The sequence below is a fragment of the Balaenoptera physalus genome (genome assembly GCF_965194825.1).
Source record: "Balaenoptera physalus genome assembly, chromosome: 5".
Taxonomy (NCBI): domain Eukaryota; kingdom Metazoa; phylum Chordata; class Mammalia; order Artiodactyla; family Balaenopteridae; genus Balaenoptera; species Balaenoptera physalus.
This window is the reverse complement of record NC_138884.1, coordinates 69,594,027-69,615,540: the sequence shown is the minus strand read 5'-3', so window position 1 is coordinate 69,615,540 and position 21,514 is coordinate 69,594,027. Positions and strand designations below refer to the sequence as shown.

At 36.0% G+C, this 21,514-nt stretch overlaps 1 protein-coding gene and 1 long non-coding RNA gene across 16 annotated transcripts in view; both read left to right on the top strand.

The window, feature by feature from the left end:
• The window catches only part of ADGRL3 (adhesion G protein-coupled receptor L3), an 859,984-nt gene that overhangs the window by 294,481 nt on the left and 543,989 nt on the right, over positions 1-21,514 (top strand). For 5 of the 15 annotated variants that reach the window (XM_082463707.1, XM_082463718.1, XM_082463716.1 and 2 more), the window contains exon 4: positions 8,774-8,977. The exons of the other annotated variants lie outside the window; for them this stretch is intronic. In XM_082463707.1, coding sequence (XP_082319833.1) covers positions 8,774-8,977 — 204 coding nt within the window. The remainder of the gene's footprint in view (positions 1-8,773; positions 8,978-21,514) is intronic. 15 annotated transcript variants of the gene reach the window in all.
• LOC309661906 lies at positions 13,832-18,224 on the top strand. The gene is made up of 2 exons (XR_014264357.1): positions 13,832-14,714; positions 16,527-18,224. It is a non-coding gene; the product is annotated as an uncharacterized lncRNA (long non-coding RNA).

Here is a 21,514-nt window from a genome sequence, read left to right as displayed (position 1 = left end):
AAATCCCCCTTTTTTACATTTTTTTTTGTATCATTGCACAAATTATATTATAAATATTGAGTATTTTATTTCCGTAGACTCGTTTTCTCTGATGTGTTCTACAAACAACTCAATACCTCTTCTAATTCATCTCAAGAAATTTAGGCAATTTGTTGTGTCTCTCTATCAAATCTACATATTTTAATTAGTGTCCTCTGGACTCACTCATATCACATCTTTAAAAAAACAAACAGAAAAAGATGAGAAATGGAAAAGGACCTGAGGTTTTAAATGGAAAGGATCCTAGTATACTTGCACTATTTCAGCCCATTGAGCTTATCTGAAATATTACTATTTGGGGAGAAAAGATTAGGAGAAAACTAAATAAAGATAATGATTTATAAATGTTAATACTGTGAACAGCTCCTACAGTTTCAAGGAACCCTGAATAAAGGAAGATGTCAGTATTTAGAAAGTAATACTTAAATGCAGCCCAGAAACTGAAATTTAGAGTATTATTCAATCTAAACTGCTTTAGAATCCTAATTTGCATGGTTCTATTGAATGAAGTAGAAAGATTTCAAGCCTCAGAGTCTGATTGCAATTCTATTACTTCCAAGAAACATGACCTTAACCAATTTGAATCACAGTTTCTTTATTTATTAAAGGGGTAATTAGGCCTACTTTGTTATAGTATGAGGATTAAGTAAAATAATGTATAGAAAGACCCTAACACAAAGCCTCACACATTTAATCCTGGGAAAATGTGGTCATTAAAACATACCTTTAGGAATTAGAACTAAAAACCAAATGACCTGGATAGTAAGCAAAATTTAAAATACAACACCATCTTGGGTCACTTACTTTCCATAGTGGTTTTCAAAGACTGCATTGTATATTCTTAATCCCCAAATGTGACAGTTTCTCTAATTATGAGCCTACACATTTGTACACACATTCCATCATTATATTCAGGACTTACCCACTGGACTGTAACTAAGTCTTTAATGAGTTACTAATGAACATCTTAAGCTTAGATCAGCAAAAAAAAAAAAGAGTGTTGAAAAGCTATTCATAGTTAAGCCTGTTGCTTTTAATTAGACTATAAGCCCAATCAAATTTCCTGTCTTCACTGTTCTTCCCAAGTTTGAAGAAATTGAATAACGAGTGACAGATGTACCCTTACTTTGATATTATTAGTTTAATGTGAAGTTAAAGGGGATAAATACATTGAGCTAAATTAGAGAAATCATTGCTTATTAAATACAAAGATAAAATAATATGCAAAATTAAAATAGCATTTTACAATGATTCATTTTTTTCTTGGATTCAGATGACTTCAAAACCGATTAATTTTGTTGTTGCATTAAGAAATAACAGATGACATGACGAAAAAAGATCCAGATATGATTAGACCACGTAGAGGAAAAAAAACCCTCTATATTTATAAAAGAAAAAACAGCTTTCACACATCACTTCTTCTCTCCAGGCTGTTAGAGACACTATGAGAGTAGTGATCATAGACACTACCTGAATTAGATTACGACTATTCTTTTCTGTAGCGCTTGTTACAAATCAACATGGTGGCGACTATTTAGCAATGATCCTTTTTTTAAAAATTCCTTTTGATATTGAAGTTGGTGAAACCATGCAGACCTTAAGGGCACATGATTTAATAATGCAGACGTATAATACATAAAATTCAAAGCAACAGGCTGGTATGATGCTCCCTCCGAGGAACACTACATATTTGCTTAAAAGGAAGCCTTTTATATTAGTCACAATGGCTCAGGCCCGTGGGAAGAGCTGTGATAGCCCAGATGTTTTATGGGTTACAGGCTGTCGTTAGAGGCAGGCTTGTTGTCGTGCCTCTGCACAAAGATTACAAACCACTATGCCGATTTTTAAAAGTAGGTGTCCAATAATAATTACACTCTATGTATATATCACCAACATAATATAATCGATCGTTTTGACCTGTGAGCCTGGTAACATATCAGCTTTCTTGTGAACCAGCATTTAGGCATTCATTTAGTATGTGTGTTGGAGAGGGGGTGGAGGGGTAAAAGTCTCTTATTACCAGAAAAAGTACATAAAAAGTTTTCATTCTTCTCAACTACCTTCAGAGATGCCAGTTATGGTTAACTTAGGATGGGGAGAAAGAACTCGCTAACGAGACAGATCTCTGTCAAAATATGTATGGTTTTGCTGTTTTTTCCCCACATGTAGAGTACAATTGGCAACGTGATTAAGAAAAAGTACCCCATTACTACAGTTATAAAGATTTTTAAAGAAATTATTTACAACATTCTGAAAGCACATTTTCTATACCATTAAAATTTTAATATACTTTAAGAAGGGAGTAGAGGGAGGGAAGTCAAAAGAAAGTCCATATTTTCCAAAGAATAAATTCCAGAATTTTTCTTTTGTTATCATGAATTGAAATCTGTTTGCATTATGTTTACAAAGAGGCAGGTGTTTTTAGTTTGAAAAAAAAGCTATTATCACTCTTCTGAGGAATAAGATATGTAATAGGCATTTTATTTAATTTGAATGAAAATAATGTCTTTTTGTTAGAAACTGATTTTTTTTTTTACAAATTTACATCAATAGCAAAAATCTTACTCTGCTTACTCATTTTAACAAATGTTTGAGATATTTACATTACAATATTACAATCTAGGCAACCATTACAATGAATAAGCCACAATTTTTTTTCTATGTTTAAAACATGGAAGATGCCATACATGAAAGACAATTAAAAATAATCTTTTAATGTTGTTTCTTTTGTTTTTTAACACTAGGAATTAAGTTTCCCTTTAGCTTTATTCATAACAAGTGTTTGCTTCTTCCACTAGTCTCAGGATGTCTTATATAGCTTTCATAACTTGACTGTTCAGTCTTCTGGTGAAAGTTTAGCCATATTACATTTTATTTTACTGTAACAGCTCTGTTGTAGAGAAGAAGAGCAAGGAACCCAGTCTGAAGGGAAAATTGCTTGCCCGCACAGGACATACCAACACTTCATAAAATAGTTCAGCCCGGAGAACGAGTCTGTTGAGTTAAATTGAATAATATTCACGTATATTATGAAGGTTGCTTCATCGTACTTAGGTAGACAATTCATCACTTCGGAGCCATTTTCTTGTAAGACCCAGAATTAAGTCAGATTTTTCTCTGTGTTAGAACTTCCATGATGTAATTTCTACTTGGTGGCATCCTTAGTCAGGTGCTTGAATTGGAACTTTTATGACGGTTGTTAGAAATTACTACCCAGCCTACAAAGGAATTTTGCAGCTGTTGACACGCACTTCTAGGGAGAAATCAGGAAAGTAGTAATTTATTTATATGGCCAAAATGAAGGTGCTGGAAGAAAGGTAGAGCCTTTCAGGTATGCAAAAGGAAGCAGAATTGGAAAATGACCTTTACTTATAAGAAAAGAAATGAAAGCAGTAGTCTGTCTCCCTTTCTCTCTCTTTTCCCTCCTGCTTCCTCCCACCCCTTCCTCCCTCTCTCTATACATAGATAGAGAGATATAGTTATAGATATGGGACTGAATTGGATTAGATATTCTGTATCAATCAATCATTTGTTGTTGTAAGTATTTCAATATAATTTCTAGCATTTATGTAGCACTTTGCAGTTAGCTGAACACTTTTGCACACAATAGCTTAGGGAATACTCACAACAATCCCTTGAATCATAGGTAGTAGTATCAGTAATTTTAAGATGAACAAATATACTTGGAACCGTCAATCTAATGATGCAGTGACATTTCAAATAGTTGTTAGAAGAGAAACTCAAATCAAAATTCCTTAACCAGCTCATGGAGACTTCTTCCAAAGGCATTTTAATAACCTACTGAGAATTGCCTTATTTTGTAGACCTATGGTTTAAATTAGAAATAAACCAACCAAATCAGCATATAGAAGAATGAGCTAGAAACGAAAGAAGAAAACAAAAGAAGTAAAGTTTGTAAAGTTTGATTTAAGGAAAGCAGTATTGTATTTGCTTAAATCTTGGAAATAAAAAAGAAATCAAGATTTTAAATGTTTAGAAGATTTAAATTTTAATTTAAAAGTAGATTTAAAATTTTAGGTTTTAGTAGAGAATAGAAGGGAAGTAGTGTGAAATTTGGTGCTGATTATGTACATATTGAATAGTTTAGAATAATTATGGGAAGCATGATACTGGGAGTGTCATTTGGAAAGCCTGAGCAGTAGGGGAAAGAATTTCCTGTTAAGAAGGATAATTTGAACAACAGATTTGGCAGGTACATATAGAGAATAAGTTTTGTATTCAAGAGATAATAGTGAAAGGCAGAATTGAATATGTAGGTTAGGGTCATAGCTATAATTACAGTACATACATTACAGTACAGTTAAACCCTGTAAGACTCATAATTAGCTAATTATTAAAAAGATATGGTAAACTATTACCCCAAAACACAAAGACGAATGACTCATGAATATGAATGTTAAATCACCTGTAACTCTGATAAATAACACTCTGATGATGTCTTGTTGTAAGCATTTCTCTCTCCTTAGAAATATCTTAGTACTGCAGCCCATTGCTATATCTAGATTCCAGGCTCACTATTATGATCAATAGATGTTTGGAGGAAGAAGCTGAATAATTGAATTACATCGCTACTCACCTAAGGTGAACAAGAAAATAGAAGCAGTTGAAATTGGTTAGAAACAATGCTTATTTAGTATTTTTATTAATTATAAATCAGTTTTGATCTCTGAAGGCATATATTATTGAAATCTGATATTTTAATATTTATTTCAATTATAAGCTCCACAGGTAATATGAAAACTCTGGTACCACCATCACGAATACTTTACCTCTTACATGCTCATTATTTTTCCTTTTCTTCTTGCCTCATATTTACCCACAGCCAATATTCAGGAACTTTGATGCTCTGATGGCCTTTAATGTTCGGAGACTACACATAAACATAGTGGAAATATTTTGATCATTTCAGTAGGTTGTGAAATATTAATTTTTATATTTCATGCTTGCCCACTAGGAAAGCAGAATCAAAGTGTTTAAATAGTAAAAGTATCTGAATATGAATTAGTTATGTGGACAATTTATGGTGATAATTTACATTACTTATGATGAACTTTTAATATTATTAATGATTAAAGCAACTCACATTTTAAAAAAAAATTAGTGTCCCTCTTTTAAAAAAATGAAATCTGAATCAGATATGTAATTTTTAAAGAAGTTAAGAATGAAGTTTTTCTCTCTTTGAAGAAGGATAGAAAGAAAGAAGAACAACATGTATTGGCCTCATCATTACTTCCTGCCCTGGAACCAAAATTACCTTTGAGACATCCTAAAATTGCATACAACAAAGTTTGAAAATGTGGTCTCAAGTAGAGAGGGTGTGGAGCATAAGGGGGATACCTTCCAAGTACAGATGATGTCACAACATTGTGGGGTATTTTTTCATAGTTAATTTGAAAGAAACCTTTCCCTTATGAATCTGGAGAAGAAAAGAGACATACAGGATGTGAAGGCTATCTTCAGATATCTGAAGACAAATGCCTTCTAGGAGTAGCTTGATAGGTTTTGCACATAGCCCATTTGTATCAAATTTAGACAAGTGGGTGGAGAATGCCAGAGTACAGATATCACACCTTTTTCAACGTGAGGAAGAACTTGCTGCTTCAAATGGAATTGGGTGGCCCAAGAACAGAGTGAGTTTGTGATCACTGTCTCCTTGTGTGAAACTTGGAGATTTTTAGCAGGGATGCTCTAAGGGTTATTATCTATTGTGTGAGTTGAATGATTCTTTCCAGACTTGAGTTTCAATGCTTTTAATGGAATACCAGACTTATAACAGTGGTGTTTACCTTGAAGATTTATTTTTAAAATAGCTTCAGGAAGAAAAATGAGATTTATATTTATACTTGAGTAAATATTTCCCCAGAATTTATATAGTACCTTAAGTATAACATATACAGTATTTTTTAAAACAAAAATTATGATTTTGGCTCTGTTCTAACAACCCTTCTCCATGTGGGCAGTGTAACGTCCCCTCCACTTTTGCTTCCAGTGGTCGGTGACTCTGGTTTCCTTTGATAGAGATGGTCAGTTTAAAGGAGAGGCTGATCTATAGACATATAAGATAATCCAGCTTCATGGAACACCTTGGAGTCTAATCTCCTTTAATTTACGAGTAAAAGTCTACTTAACTTCCTGGTATTTTTATTTTCCTCAGTCTTACCACATGGAATTATTTTGTTCTTTGATCCAGATCTATTCTTTCTGGGTCCCTAGACTTTGCTTTCCAGTTATAGTTCAAACATTTTTGTCTATTTCTTGTTTAAGCTGAGATTCTTTCATTTAATGCAGGCACTATTATATTTTTCAACTGATGGTGATTCCACTCTATATGCATTTAAAATCAGTTATAATTCTCTGCCTATTCTAGCAATTGACCTTTCCTGAAATAATTGATCTCTGATTCAGTAGAGATCATTATTCCTATGTCTTTTTTCCTATCCTGCCCTAGTCTTTTTTTCCCAGGAGCTTTATTCAGTATCCTAAACAGATGGTTGATTGTCCCCAAACTAAAAGCCTTACCCTGGTTTACAAAGCCCATGATCTGGCTGTTGCTTACCTCTCTGATCTCATTCCAGATTACTCTTCTCCCAGTCTACTACACACAGCTTCATTGGCCATTGTGCTATTTCTTGATCAGACCAAGGTGGTTCCAGCCTGAGGCCTTTGCAGCAGACTGGAATGCTCTTTACTCCTGATTTTTGTATGACTAGCAACTACCAATATTTTGAGATCTCAGTTTAAATTTTACTCCCATAGATATGTCTTCCATAAAAACCTAAACAGAGTAGCCTTTACATATTACCCTACTTAAACTTTCTATGGTTTACTCATATCTATATTGTGTTAAAATTATTTATGTATTTGCATTATTCTCCATCTCCCGCACAAGAATGGGTGATTTATTAAAGTAGGTATGTTATCTGTTTTGTTCACCAAAATCTCCAGCACCTAGAAAAGGACCTGGCATATAATGGGAACTCAAAACATATTTGTTGAATGAATGAACAAGTAAAATGCATGTTCCATCACCCCGAATGTCCTTATATGTTAATTTGGCTGAGGGTGAAATCTTTCAACTTTATTATACCTGAAGCTTGCAAGATAAATAATAGCTTTATAATCTTTTCCTAATTTCCTTCCATAGAGCAGTAAAAAAGGTGTTAGGAAAAACATACCTGTATATATTCATGTAAAAATAATCAAAAATTAGTCACATTGTCATTTTGGATAACAAAGAGAATGATATTTTGGAAGTTAAAAGATCAGAAAAGATGCCACTGGAGGTCATTATTTAGACATTTTAATTTTCACAGCTTTTTTGGTCTTAAAACTTGTTTCCTTCTTTGACACCTTTTCATTCACATGAACTATCAAAATAGCACTCAGGTTACCTCTTGCCTAGATCTTTTAGTACACACACTTTATAATGAGTTTAAATAAAAATGTTGTTTAAGGGTGATGCCTTCAAGTTATATTCTAAACTTTTTCATTGTCGATGGATTGTTTGACAGATTTCTTAATATAATTTTTGTTTTCTATAAGAGCTGTATCATTTGTTGTGATTTGGAGGAGAACATGTTTTTCACTCTTAATTTGTAAATATTTTATATATCAAGAAATTGTAGCGCTACTTTATAAACTTCCAGTGTTGGAAAGATGATCTAAAATTCTCTTGCTTTATCGAATTTCTTAGTTTCTCTCCTGACTATTGAATGGTAGTCCTATGGCATTATTATCATGTTTTTAATATGCATGTTATAATATGTTAAAAATAATTATGTAAAGCAAAATCTTCTTCCTTGTAAAGTCTTTTTCTTTCTGTTAATAGGAACATTTTCATTATCACTCCTATTTATTACACTAGTTGCAATTAGTGTAGAGAAATATGTATCTGTACCAATTCACCAAAAAAACAAAATCCTGTACTTATATCGTTCTGTTTTTCATATCATATAATGTATGACTGTTTTGTGAATATTAAAAAATAGTCATGTGTGTGCAATTTTATTTTTTCATTATTGTCTTGGTCTTCCATATTTATTCATTTATGTAATATGTACCATTTGTCAGTAAAATCACTGTGTATGTAAATGGCAAAAATGTATGTATATCCTTTTCACCCTAATGTCCATCACAGACCTTAATACAGCATCTTTCCAAAAAGGTTAATTGACCTGAAACATATAAATAAATATAAAACAATCCATGTAAGTGTAACAGTACAACAAATGAAACTAATAAAAAGAAAACCTCTCTGAAACTTTCTTCACCCATTACTTTATCAAGCTTTTCGTGTGTAAATATTTAGTTCAATAACCAGTATTTTTATTGACACAGATATTAGTGCCCATAAATTATAACAGAATGCTGTGAATCTTTAACAAATATAAATAATCTTTATATTTTTTTCAGGTAGCTTTCTCTGCTTTAAATAATTATATTTAATTTTCTAATCATTGTTAGGAATTAGGATAAAGTTTTTGGCTTACTTAAGATCGTGATTAACTAGGACAGAGTTACGCAGTCAGTATCACCCTAGCGACTAGGAGATACGATGTCCTCAGCTCCAGGGTTGTCTGTGGGGCCTGGGGTGGTGGAGTCCTGGGCCTATGGCCTGCAGCAGAGAGCAGCCTGGGAATAGCCCCTAGCAGGGCTCCTCTGAGGCCGGCCTGAGCTGAGCGGAGTCTGATGGTGCGCCCTGCGGTCCCCGCAGGTGGCAAGCACAGTGAGCGACATCCAGCCCTTGCTGCTCCACTGCGACATGCTGAGCGCAGCCCAGGAGGCGCTCTACCTCCCAGACATCTCCTTCAGCAGCCAGCTGCGGAGCGCGCCACTGCTCATCGTGGACAAGGGCCCCGTGGAGCTGCCAGAGGAGTTCGTGGTCCAGGTGCCCAAGGAGCTCAGATCTCAGCCCAAGGTGCGGCCAGCGGTGGGGAAAGAGGGCTGCGGGTGGCTGGGCAGGGGCTCCTGGGAGGCTCAGCCTCAGGCAGTGGCCCAAATGTGTCTTCTCATATCCTTAGTCTCTGCATCCACTCATAGTGGCTGATGTTTGCACCCGCTGATATCCTGATCTGTTGTTGAACAATGCATGCTTGTTCTGCATTAGAGCCTCATCACTATCTCAGAACGTTTGACTTTAAATTTCTGATTGGGTTTGAAATATCTTCGCATTATCACAGGAAGTTTACAATTACTCTTAGTGACAATGTCAATGGTTGTAAAATTTGAATGGTTGTAAAAGACACGTTTTAACATTTCTGATCATCTGCTTGTTTGAAATAAAATTCACATCAGTGGAAACTACCAAGATTTTTGAGGCGATTATGGTGAAAACATCTTGGTTAGGAATTGTGTATAGTCATCTAAAGCATAAAACCTGATAGAAAGGTGATTTTTACACAAGCAACCTAATTTTCTTATGAAAATGTTGGAAAGTGCTTTATTTATAATATTATCTCTGCAGCTGGCAAGTACAGTGAGTGACATCCAGCCCTTGAAGTTCCAGTGAGGAATATTATACAATATTTGCACAAAATTCAATACTGTTCTTTTCCTCAATACTTTGTATATATATTTTTTACCTTTACGTAATGTTTAGGCAATGTAATTTTTCTTTTTACTCACCAAACTCAATTCAGACACTCTTATCCCTCTAATTTCCCTCAGGGAATATAATATGTATAATGTAATATATAACATAATATACAAGCATTATATAATATTTATATATTTATTAAGTATTTATATAATTATATAAATATTATATTTGTAATTTTCTTTGTGCCTGCAGCATGAAAAAGGCTGAGAAGCATTTGGCAGTTGGAACCATGAGAATCAAGCCTTGTTACAAAACACACTCAGCTCTCCTATAGCATAATTTAATAATTATATAGGAAATACTGGCAAAGGAACATGAACTGCCACTATATTAGCTGAGCTTATCTTCTAAGCCCCGTTACAGAACTCCCTGGTAAAATACGTTGGAATACTGTGTTTTAGTTCAGGGACTAAGGTTGATGCATCACCCTTTGATCAATTTGAGATTTAAGAGACCTGTGAAATTTAAACCTAACTCTTCAATTACTGCAGCCACATAAAAAGAGTAAGTATGTGGTGACTTTGGCACTCACAGTGGCTCTGTCCACTCAGTCACATTGTTCAATCACTGGCCTAGAATCTTTCAGTTCAGATTAACATTTCTTCCCTAGTGGTGATGATTGGGGGGCAGTGGTGGTGGGTAAGTGCACATGTTTCTACAGAAACATGTAGAATTGACTCCAGTGTGTTCGGAAAAATCAGGGAAAATGTATGGTAAACATTCTTTAAGAACTACATTTTCTTTTGTTTTGCTTTGCATTACCATTTCAAACCTGAAATTCTCTAAATTGGGTGCAGTTATATTTTTCACAAAATGTGCTTCAGCAATCACAAAGTTTTCATCATAATATTGGCTTTTGATTTATATTGTAAAATAGTAATATGAAATTAATATTATTTAATTTACCCAATGCATATATGTTCATCAGTTTCTAGTACTAGTGAAGAAGAAATCTAGAAATGAATTTTAATTTTTGAGTAGATGTTGTAAATGTTTAAATCAGCAACTATAACATAAACGCACACACACACATGAACACCTGCTGGCAATACTGCCTTGTGACAAAAATTTAGAATAGCAGTCAATTAGAACAGTTTTTCCTATAGTACTTTTACTAAGATGTTGGCTGAATTTTTACATTCCCCCACTTTTATAGTTTAATAAGATTTTTCTATCTTACTGGCTTTTACTTTTTGCCACGTATGTGGCAGATTACAGTGTAGTAATGGGATTAAGTCACATTTTTCTATCAACTTACAAATAGGAAAATTTTATTCTATTCTATTTTGGACAAAGACGAAAATGAGGGTACAAGGCAACCTTTACGTGATCTTGTAAATGAAGACTGATGTAAATGTCATGTGATTTAAAAGGAGCCTACAGAATCATGTTAATCTGTTATGATGAGGCCATACTTTTTGAAAGTTGCTTTTGTGCAAAAGTAATTTTATCAGTGAGATAGAGAACAACTGAAGGTCATCTTCAAATGCTCCCTATAGAAAGAATAAAGAAAGCGAAGTAAATATTACAGGGGCATACTCTTTCTTGATATAGAAGATAGTACATACAGCTAGAACACTTGGACCGTTATTAAAAATGAAATTAAAATGGGAGATACCACATTACCTTGAGCTCTTCAAATTGAAAAGACATGAAGAATTCAAACTAGAAAATGTCAATGAACTCCAGCTTCCTTCCTTCCTCCCCCTGTCTTTCTAAAACAAAAACAACAGTATGTTATAGAAACAAGATAATTTAAGATATAAGAAAATCAGAAAAAAATGGAATAAATGAAGACTGATATTAATGCAGTCTTTGATTGGAAAATAAAATTGATATTACTTTAAAAAAGTTAACCTCTATCTGTTCTATGATAGCCAAACAAGCAAATAGAAACCCAACACACACAGCCTTAACAACATAACAAAAACCCTTTTATTTGTTTGAAATTGAACTTTGCCCCTTTTTTCCCCTTTATGTTCATTTGACTCCAGATAGCTAATAGCAGTTCTTGAGAGTTAATGAGTGTTTGGATTCAAGGAATTAGGACTTCACAGTAGAGCAGCAAAGCATAAAGAATTAAAAAACATTGTTCTCAGAAGACCTGTTTCTCTCTAGCGTACTAAGGCAGAAGGAAGTCTGAGGGCAGATTGCACAGTTAATGACTAGATATCACGACATTTCCTTGAAGCTAAAGGAATGTTGATGTGTTTTTTATCAGCATTTTCCTTGCTTCAATTGTGATTTTCATGCAGATGCTTAAAAAGTTCATTGAGATGATCTACAAATAACCCTCCTGCAAGCCATACATACAGTGTGCAGGGCTCATACAAGTGTTCTCTCAGAGTACAGCTAAAGCATTTCAATCCTGACAAGTCATAAAAACTCTACCCTGTGCTCATTTTTTTTTTTAACATCTTTGTTGGAGTATAATTGTTTACAATGGTGTGTTAGTTTCTGCTTTACAACAAAGTGAATCAGCTATACATATACATATACATATATCCCCATATCTCCTCCCTCCCACCCTCCCTATCTCACCCCTGTAGGTGGTCACAAAGCACCAAGCTGATTTCCCTGTGATATGCGGCTGCTTCCCACTACCTATCTGTTTTACATTTGATATTATATATAAGTCCATGCCACTCTCTCACTTCGACCCAGCTACCCTTCCCACTCCCCATGTCCTCAAGCCCGTGCTCTACGTCTGCGACTTTATTCCTGTCCTGACCCTAGGTTCTTCAGAACGATTTATTTTTTAGATTCCATATATATGTGTTAGCATACCGTATTTGTTTTTCTCTTTCTGACTTACTTCACTCTGTATGAGAGACTCTAGGTCCATCCACCTCACTACAAATAACTCAATTTCGTTTCCTTTTATGGCTGAGTAATATTCTATTGTATATATGTGCCACATCTACTTTATCCATTCATCTGTTGATGGACACTTAGGTTGCTTCCATGTCCTGGCTATTGTAAATAGAGCTGCAATCAACACTGTGGTACATGACTCTTTGAATTATGATTTTCTCAGGGTATATGCCCAGTAGTGGGATCGCTGGGTTGTATGGTAGCTCTAATTTTAGTTTTTGAAGGAACCTCCATACTGTTCTCTGTAGTGGCTGTATCAATTTACATTCCCACCAACAGTGCAAGAGGGTTCCCTTTTCTCCACACTCTCTCCAGCATTTATTGTTTGTGGATTTTTTTTTTTTTTTAAAGGACTTGATCTTTTTTTTTTTTTTAATTTATTTATTTATGGTTGTGTTGGGTCTTCGTTTCTGTGCGAGGGCTCTCTCCAGTTGCGGCAAGCGGGGGCCACTCTTCATCGCAGTGCGCGGGCCTCTCACTATCGCGGCCTCTCTTGCTGCGGAGCACAGGCTCCAGACGCGCAGGCTCAGTAATTATGGCTCACGGGCCCAGCCGCTCCGCGGCATGTGGGATCCTCCCAGACCAGGGTCCGAACCTGTGTACCCTGCATTGGCAGGCAGACTCCCAACCACTGCGCCACCAGGGAAGCCCTGTTTGTGGATTTTTTGATGATGGCCATTCTGACTGATGTGAGGTGATACCTAATTGTAGTTTTGATTTGAATTTCTCTAATGATTAGTGATACTGAGCATCCTTTCATGTGTTTGTTGGCAATCTGTATAACTTCTTTGGAGAAATGTCTATTTAGGTCTTCTGCCCATTTTTGGATTGGGTTGTTTGTTTTTTTGATATTGAGCTGCGTGAGCTGCTTGTAAATTTTGGAGGTTAATCCTTTGTCAGTTGCTTCATTTGCAAATATTTTCTCCAGTTCTGAGGGTGGTCTTTTCATCTTGTTTATGGTTTCCTTTGCTGTGCAAAAGCTTTTACGTTTCATTAGGTCCCTATTGTTTATTTATTTTTATTTCCATTTCTCTCGGAGGTGGGTCAAAAAGGATCTTGCTGTGATTTATGTCATAGAGTGTTCTGCCTATGTTTTCCTCTAAGAGTTTTACAGTGTCTGACCTTATATTTACGTCTTTAATCCATTTTGAGTTTATTTTTGTGCCTGGTATTAAGGAGTTTTCTAATTTCCTTCTTTTACATGTAGCTGTCCAGTTTTCCCAGCACCACTTATTGAAGAGGCTGTCTTTTCTCCATTGTATATTCTTGCTTCCTTTATCAAAAATAAGCTGACCATAGGTGAATGGGTTGATCTCTGGGCTTTCTATCCTGTTCCATTGATCGATATTTCTGTTTTTGTGCCAGTACCATACTGTCTTGATTACTGTAGCTTTGTAGTATAGTCTGAAGTCTGGGAGCCTGATTCCTCCAGCTCCATTTTTCTTTCTCAAGATTGCTTTGTCTACTCGGGGTGTTTTGTGTTTCCATACAAATTGTGCAAGTTTTTGTTCTAGTTCTGTGAAAAATGCCATTGGTAGTTTGATAGGGATTGCATTGAATCTGTAGTTCGCTTTGGGTAGTATAGTCATTTTCACAATGTTGATTCTTCCAATCCAAGAACATGGTATATCTCTCCATCTCTTTGTATCACCTTTAATTTCTTTCATCAGTGTCTTATTGTTTTTTGCATACAGATCTTTTGTCTCCTTAGGTAGGTTTATTCCTAGGTATTTTATTCTGTTTGTTGCAATGGTAAATGGAAGTGTTTCCTTAATTTCTCTCAGATTTTTCACCATTAGTGTATAGGAATGCAAGAGATTTCTACGCTTGAATTTTGTGTCCTGCTACTTTACCAAATTCATTGATTAGCTCTAGTAGTTTTCTAGTAGCCTCTTTAGGATTCTCTATGTATAGTATCATGTCATCTGCAAACAGTGACAGCTTTACTTCTTCTTTTCCAATTTGGATTTCTTTTATTTCTTTTTCTTCTCTGATTGCTGTGGCTAAAACTTCCAAAACTATGTTGATTAATAGTGGTGAGAGTGGACAACCTTGTCTTGTTCCTGATCTTAGAGGAAATGGTTTCAGTTTTTTACCATTGAGAATGATGTTGGCTGTGGGTTTATCATATATGGCCTTTATTATGTTAAGGTAAGTTCTCTCTATGCCTACTTTCTGGAGGGTTTTTATCATAAATTGGTGTTGAATTTTGTCGAAAGCTTTTTCTGCATCTATTGAGATGATCATATGGCTTTTCTCCTTCAATTTGTTAATATGGTGTATCACATTGATTGATTTGTGTATATTGAAGAATCCTTGCATTCTAGGGTTAAACCCCACTTGATCGTGGTGTATGATCCTTTCAATGTGTTGTTGGATTCTGTTTGCTAGTATTTTGTTGAGGATTTTTGCATCTATCTTCATCAGTGATATTGGCCTGTAGTTTTCTTTCTTTGTGACGTCTTTGTTTGGTTTTGGTATCAGGGTGATGGTGGCCTCGTAGAATGAGTTTGGGAGTGTTCCTCCCTCTGCTATATATTGGAAGAGTTTGAGAAGGATAGGTGTTAGCTCTTCTCTGAATGTTTGATAGAATTCGCCTGTGAATCCATCTGGTCCTTGGCTTTTGTTTGTTGGAAGGTTTTTAATCACAGTTTCAATTTCAGTGCTTGTGATTGGTCTGTTTATATTTTCTATGTCTTCCTGGTTCAGTATTGGAAGGTTGTGCTTTTCTAAGAATTTGTCCATTTCTTCCAGGTTGTCCATTTTATTGGCATAGAGTTGCTTGTAGTAATCTCTCATGATCCTGTGTATTTCTGCAATGTCAGTTGTTCCTTCTCCTTTTTCATTTCTAATTCTGTTGATGTGAATCTTCTCCCTTTTTTTCTTGATGAGTCTGGCTAATGATTTATCAATTTTGTTTATCTTCTCAAAGAACCAGCTTTTAGTTTTCTTGATCTTTGCTGTTGTTCCCTTCATGTCTTTATCGCTTCTTTCTTTTCTGATCTTTATGATTTCTTTCCTTCTGCTAACTTTGGGGATTTTTGTTCTTCTTTTTCTAATTGCTTTAGATGTAAGGTTAAGTTGTTTATTTGAGATGTTTCTTGTTTCTTGAGGTAGGATTGTGTTGCTGTAACCATCCCTCTTAGAACTGCTTTTGCTGCATCCCATAGGTTTTAGGTCGTCATGTTTTCATTGTCATTTCTTTCTCGGTATTTTTTGATTTCCTCTTTGTTTCCTTCAGTGATCTCTCGGTTATTTAGTAGTTTATTGTTTAGCCTCCATGCGTTTGTATTTTTTATGGATTTTTTCCTGTAATTGATATCTAGTCTCATAACGTTGTGCTTGGAAAAGATACTTGGTATGATTTCAGTTTTCTTAAATTTACCGAGGCTTGATTTGTGACCCAAGTTATGATCTATCCTGGAGAATGTTTGATGAGCACTTGAGAAGAAAGTGTATTCTATTGTTTTTGGATGGAATGTCCTATAGATATCAATTAAGTCCATCTGCTTTCATGTACCATTTAAAGCTTTTGTTTCCTTATTTATTTTCATTTTGGATAATCTGTCCATTGTTGAAAATGAGGTATGAAAGTCCCATACTATGATTGTGTTACTCTCGATTTCCCCTTTTATGGCTGTTACATTTGCCTTGTGTATTCAGGTGCTCCTATGTTGGGTGCATAAATATTTACAATTGTTATATCTTCTTCTTGGATAGATGCCTTGATCATTATGTAGTGTCCTTCTTTGTCTCTTGTAATAGTCTTTTTATTTTAAAGTCTATTTTGTCTGATATGAGAATTGCTACTCCAGCTTTCTTTTGATTTCCATTTGCATCGGATATCTTTTTCCATCCCCTCACTTTCAGTCTGTATGTGGCTGTAGGTCTGAAGTGGGTCTCTTATAGACAGCATATATATGGGTCTTGTTTTTGTATCCATTCAGCCAGTCTGTGTCTTTTGGTTGGAGCATTTAATCCATTTACATTTAAGGTAGTTATAGATATGTATGTTCCTCTGACCATTTTCTTAATTGTTTTGGGTTTGTTGTTGTAGGTCTTTTCCTTCTCTTTTGTTTCCTGCCTAGAGAGGTTCCTTTATCATTTGTTGTATGGCTGGTTTGGTGGTGCTGAATTCTCTTAGCTTTTGCTTGTCTGTAAAGGTTTTAATTTCTCCATCAAATCTGAATGAGATCCTTGCTGTGTAGTGTAATCTTGGTTGTAGGCTTTTTCCCTTTCAGCACTTTAAATATATCCTGCCGCTACCTTTTGGCTTGCAGAGTTTCTGCTGAAAGATCAGCTGTTAACCTGATGGGGATTCCCTTGTATGTTATTTGTTGCTTTTCCCTTTTTGGTTTTAATATTTTTTCTTTGTATTTAATTTTTGATAGTTTGATTAACAAGTGTCTTGGCGTGTTTTTCTTTGGATTTATCCTGTATGGGGCTCTCTGTGCTTCCTGGACTTGATTGACTATTTCCTTTCCCATATTAGGGAAGTGTTCAACTATAATCTCTTCAAATATTTTCTCAGTCCCTTTCTTTTTCTCTTCTTCTTTTGGGACCCATATAATTCGAATGTTGGTGCATTTAATGTTGTCCCAGACGTCTCTGAGACTGTCCTCAATGCTTTTCATTCTTTTTTGTTTATTTTGCTGTGTGGTAGTTATTTCCACTATTTTATCTTCCAGCTCACTTATCCGTTCTTCTGCCTCAGTTATTCTGCTATTGATTCCTTCTAGAGAATTTTTAATTTTATTTACTGTGTTGTTCATCATTGTTTGTTTGCTCTTTAGTTCTTCGAGGTCCTTGTTAAACATTTCTTGTATTTTTCTCCATTTTATTTCCAAGATTTTGGATCAACTTCAGTGTCATTACTCTGAATTCTTTTTTAGGGAGACTGCCTGTTTCCTCTTCATTTATTTGGTCTGGTGGGTTTTTACCTTGCTCCTTCATCTTCTGTGTGTTTCTCTGTCTTCTCGTTTTGCTTAACTTACTGTATTTGGGGTCTCCTTTGCGCAGGCTGCAGGTTCGTAGTTCCCTTTGTTTTTGGTGTCTGCCCCCATTGGCTAAAGTTGGTTCAGTGGGTTGTGTACGCTTCCTGGTGGAGGGGACTGGTGCCTGTGTTCTGGTGGATGAGACTGGATCTTGGCTTTTCGGTGGGCAGGACCGCGTTCGGTGGTGTGTTTTGGGGTGTCTGTGACCTCATTATGATTTTCGGCAGCCTCTCTGGTAATGGGTGGGGTTGTGTTCCTGTTTTGCTAGTTGTTTGACATAGGGTGTCCAGCATTGTAGCTTGCTGGTCGTTGAGTAGAGCTGGTTCTTAGCGTTGAGATGGAGATCTCTGGGAGAGCTTTTGCCATTTGATATTACGTGGAGCTGGGAGGTCACCGGTCAACCAGTGTCCTGAACTCGGCCCTCCCACCTCAGAGGCACAGACCTGACACCCGGCCAGAACAACAAGACCCTGTCACCCACACGGCCAGGTATGTGGGGAGTTTCTTGCCTTTTGGTAAGTCTGAGGTCTTCTGCCAGCATTCAGTAGGTGTTCTATGGGAGTTGTTCCACATGTAGATGTATTTCTTTCTTTTTTGTTTTTTTTTTTAAACATCTTTATTGAAGTATAATTGCTTTACAATGGTGTGTTAGTTTCTGCTTTACAACAAAGTGAATCAGTTATACATATACATATGTTCCCATATCTCTTCCCTCTTGCATCTCCCTCCCTCCCATCCTCCCTATCCCACCCCTCTAGGTGGTCACAAAGCACCGAGCTGATCTCCCTGTGCTATGCGGCTGCTTCCCACTAGCTATCTATTTTACATTTGGTAGTGTATATATGTCCATGACACTCTCTCATCCTGTCACATCTCACCCCTCCCCCTCCCCATATCCTCAAGTCCATTCTCTAGTAGGTCTGTGTCTTTATTCCCGTCTTGCCACTAGGTACTTCATGACCTTTTTTTTTCCCCTTAGATTCCATATATATGTGTTAGCATACTGTATTTGTTTTTCTCTTTCTGACTTACTTCACTCTGTATGACAGACTCTAACTCCATCCACTTCATTACAAATACCTCCATTTCACTTCTGTTTATGGCTGAGTAATATTCCATTGTATATATGTGCCACATCTTCTTTATCCATTCATCCGATGATGGACACTTAGGTTGCTTCCATGTTGTAGATGTATTTCTGATGTATTTGTGGGGAGGAAGGTGATCTCCACGTCTTACTCCTCTGCCATCTTGAAGGTCTCCAGCTATTCTCGCTGACCAAAACATCTTCTCATGCCATTTACAATAGCCATTTCCGCCTCTCTCCGAGGGCTTCACCGCTGCGAGGCTCATGGCTTTATTCCTGTCTCTTTAAATGGTGGGGCCAGCTGGCCCTGTGGTCATTTTTAAGCGTACATTTTGCAAAAGCCAAAATGCTTATAGAAGGGGCCTGTGTATTCTCTCAATCCTATTGGTGAATCGCATCCAACTCTGCCATCACTTTTTTTTTCATTTTCTCCCATTCTTGGGTTTTTGTGTTTATAGATTAGAATGTTTTTATGATAATTAAAGCAAGGAGAAATTCCATTTGGTTTTTTATTGCATTACACAAATATCAGCCTTTAAAATTAGTCTGAATTATTAAATACTGGTGGTTCCTTCATTCATCCTTGCCCTCACTTATTTTTTCAACTTCAATTGAGCGCCGATGCATGCTGGGTACTGCACTAAGTGGCAGGAAGACAATGATGGAGAACTTACAATCTTCGATCTCTCAGTCAGTATTGGGAGTCAAAAATTGTACAGTGTGGCAAACATTTGCTAGAGGATACCTCTTCCCTGCACCCAAGGAGACAAGAGCTTTGTTTGTAAAATGGTGATTAACATATGCCTTTGTGTGTGTAAGGTGTGTGTTTGTGTGTGTGTGTGTGTGTGTGTGTGTGTGTATTTGAGGGGCAGTACTAACTGTAAGAGCACTATTTTAAGAATACATAATTCTTATGGAAATCTAAGGACACTCTTGAGTATTGGACCTTGGTTTATCAGTTAATGATGCCAAGTGTTTGTTTTTTTTTTTCTTTCCTGTGGGCCTAGTTCTTCTCTGATTCTTCTCTTACTTTCCAACAGCTTTCTTTGCTCATTAACATTGTAAGTGACCGCCAGCCTTAATTGTATACCACTGCTCTTAGCCACAGCACTAACCAGCAACTGGCACTTGTTGTCTTGCCTTTTGGTTTGAATTTCCAAAAAGAGAATTTAATCCTCATTGGGTAAGCCCAATGTCCCTGATTTAATTATTCGCGTCACTGGCCATCTCATGACCTAGGCCCACATAGAAGCTAGTTTGTGTAACAAAGAAGTAATACTGAGAATACTTTTTATAAAAGTGAGTATAAAGTACTATGGAGCATGTAGAGAGATGTCAACCCAGTCTTGGAGGATCAGAGAAGATGCTTCTGAAGAAAAGTGCATTTAAGCTGGAACCCAACAGTCAAGTATTAGTTAGCCAAGCATAGACGTAGAAGAAAGATACTATTATAGATAGGAAACAGTAGCACAAAGGCCTAGTTCAATATGATTGGAACTTAACATGTCCGAAGGATAATTTCTAGTTGTCAGTCCAGAAATCATCTGGAGAAGATCAGGATGGCACGATATAATGTTATGAGGAGTTCAGAATTTCTCTTATGGCAGTAAGGGAAAAATTAAGTTAATCTTAGAGGAATTAAGGGAGGAATGACCTGCCACCTCCATTTGAAGAATAAACTAGAGGCTTCAAGACTGGAAATGGGAGGTTAGTCTATTGATTGAGATAAAAAATGATGGTGGCACTGACTCTAGGAGTGAGTGACATTAGTGATAATGAGGACCAATTGACAGGAGTTAGAGATTCATTGGATAAGTGAGTAAGACAAAGGGAAAACCCAAAGAGTATCCCCCCAGTTTCTGGCTTGAAAGGTTGTATGAAGAATGATCATCTCACTGAGATAAGAAAGACAAGAGAAGGCACAGAGTGTTGGTAAGGAATGGTGGTGGTGTGACCCAAACATTTACAAATGATTTCTTCAACATACTCCTTTGAATAGAAACCCAACTTTCTGGTCCCAAATTTAAGAACACTTAACTTAAATATAATACATAAATCTGTAAAAACATAGTTAAAAATGATGTTTGTTGAGCATGTTATTTTCATTAAAAAGAACAAAAATTATTATCATTCATTGTTAGGATTCTATTTTGGCTTAAGTGTGATAAGATTCTGCCACAAAAGATCATCTGCTAGGCTTTTCATTCAGTCCTTCCATCTACTTCCCAGTAATACCTAACAGGGCTGTAGTGGAGCCAAGATTAGATTTGATTTTGAGCTCTCCTGTGTTCCCATGAAACAGCTGAAAGAATTCTTACTATATATGTTTTTTTCCAATGTATATTTTTCAATACTATGGCAAAGAGACAAATTGAATAAGGTTAAGACAGTTGATCTGCAGGCCTAAGTATATCGGGCATTCATTCAGTTCTTAGTACGATGTTCCATGTCAAAATTTGGAAAGAAGTAGGAGACTAGTCTGCTCATATTTGGGCTCATTAACAGTGTAACATAGCACACAGTTTAATAAAATAATAACAAAAATAATCTTCATGTGTCTTTTGAGAATGCCTCAGAAACGAATCTTTATTAATACTCTTGCCTAATTAAAACTGATTTTTAAAATAGAATATCGCCTGATGCCCTTGTTAAGTGATGCTTTATCTTAAGGAAATGTTTAATGTTCTCATTGGTTAATTAAGAGTCTAGAAAAATAAAAGCTGCACTCCAAAAAAAGTAAACACTTTTAAATTCATAGATCCAAGGCCACAGTTGCAGAACTCACCTAACTGTACATATGAAGGCATTATAATAAGCTGATAGAGGCAGGAAAAGGGTGGCAAAAGCTCATTTATTGGAATAATTGTAAGACAGTGATTTGGGAATGGAGCCAAGTCTTTA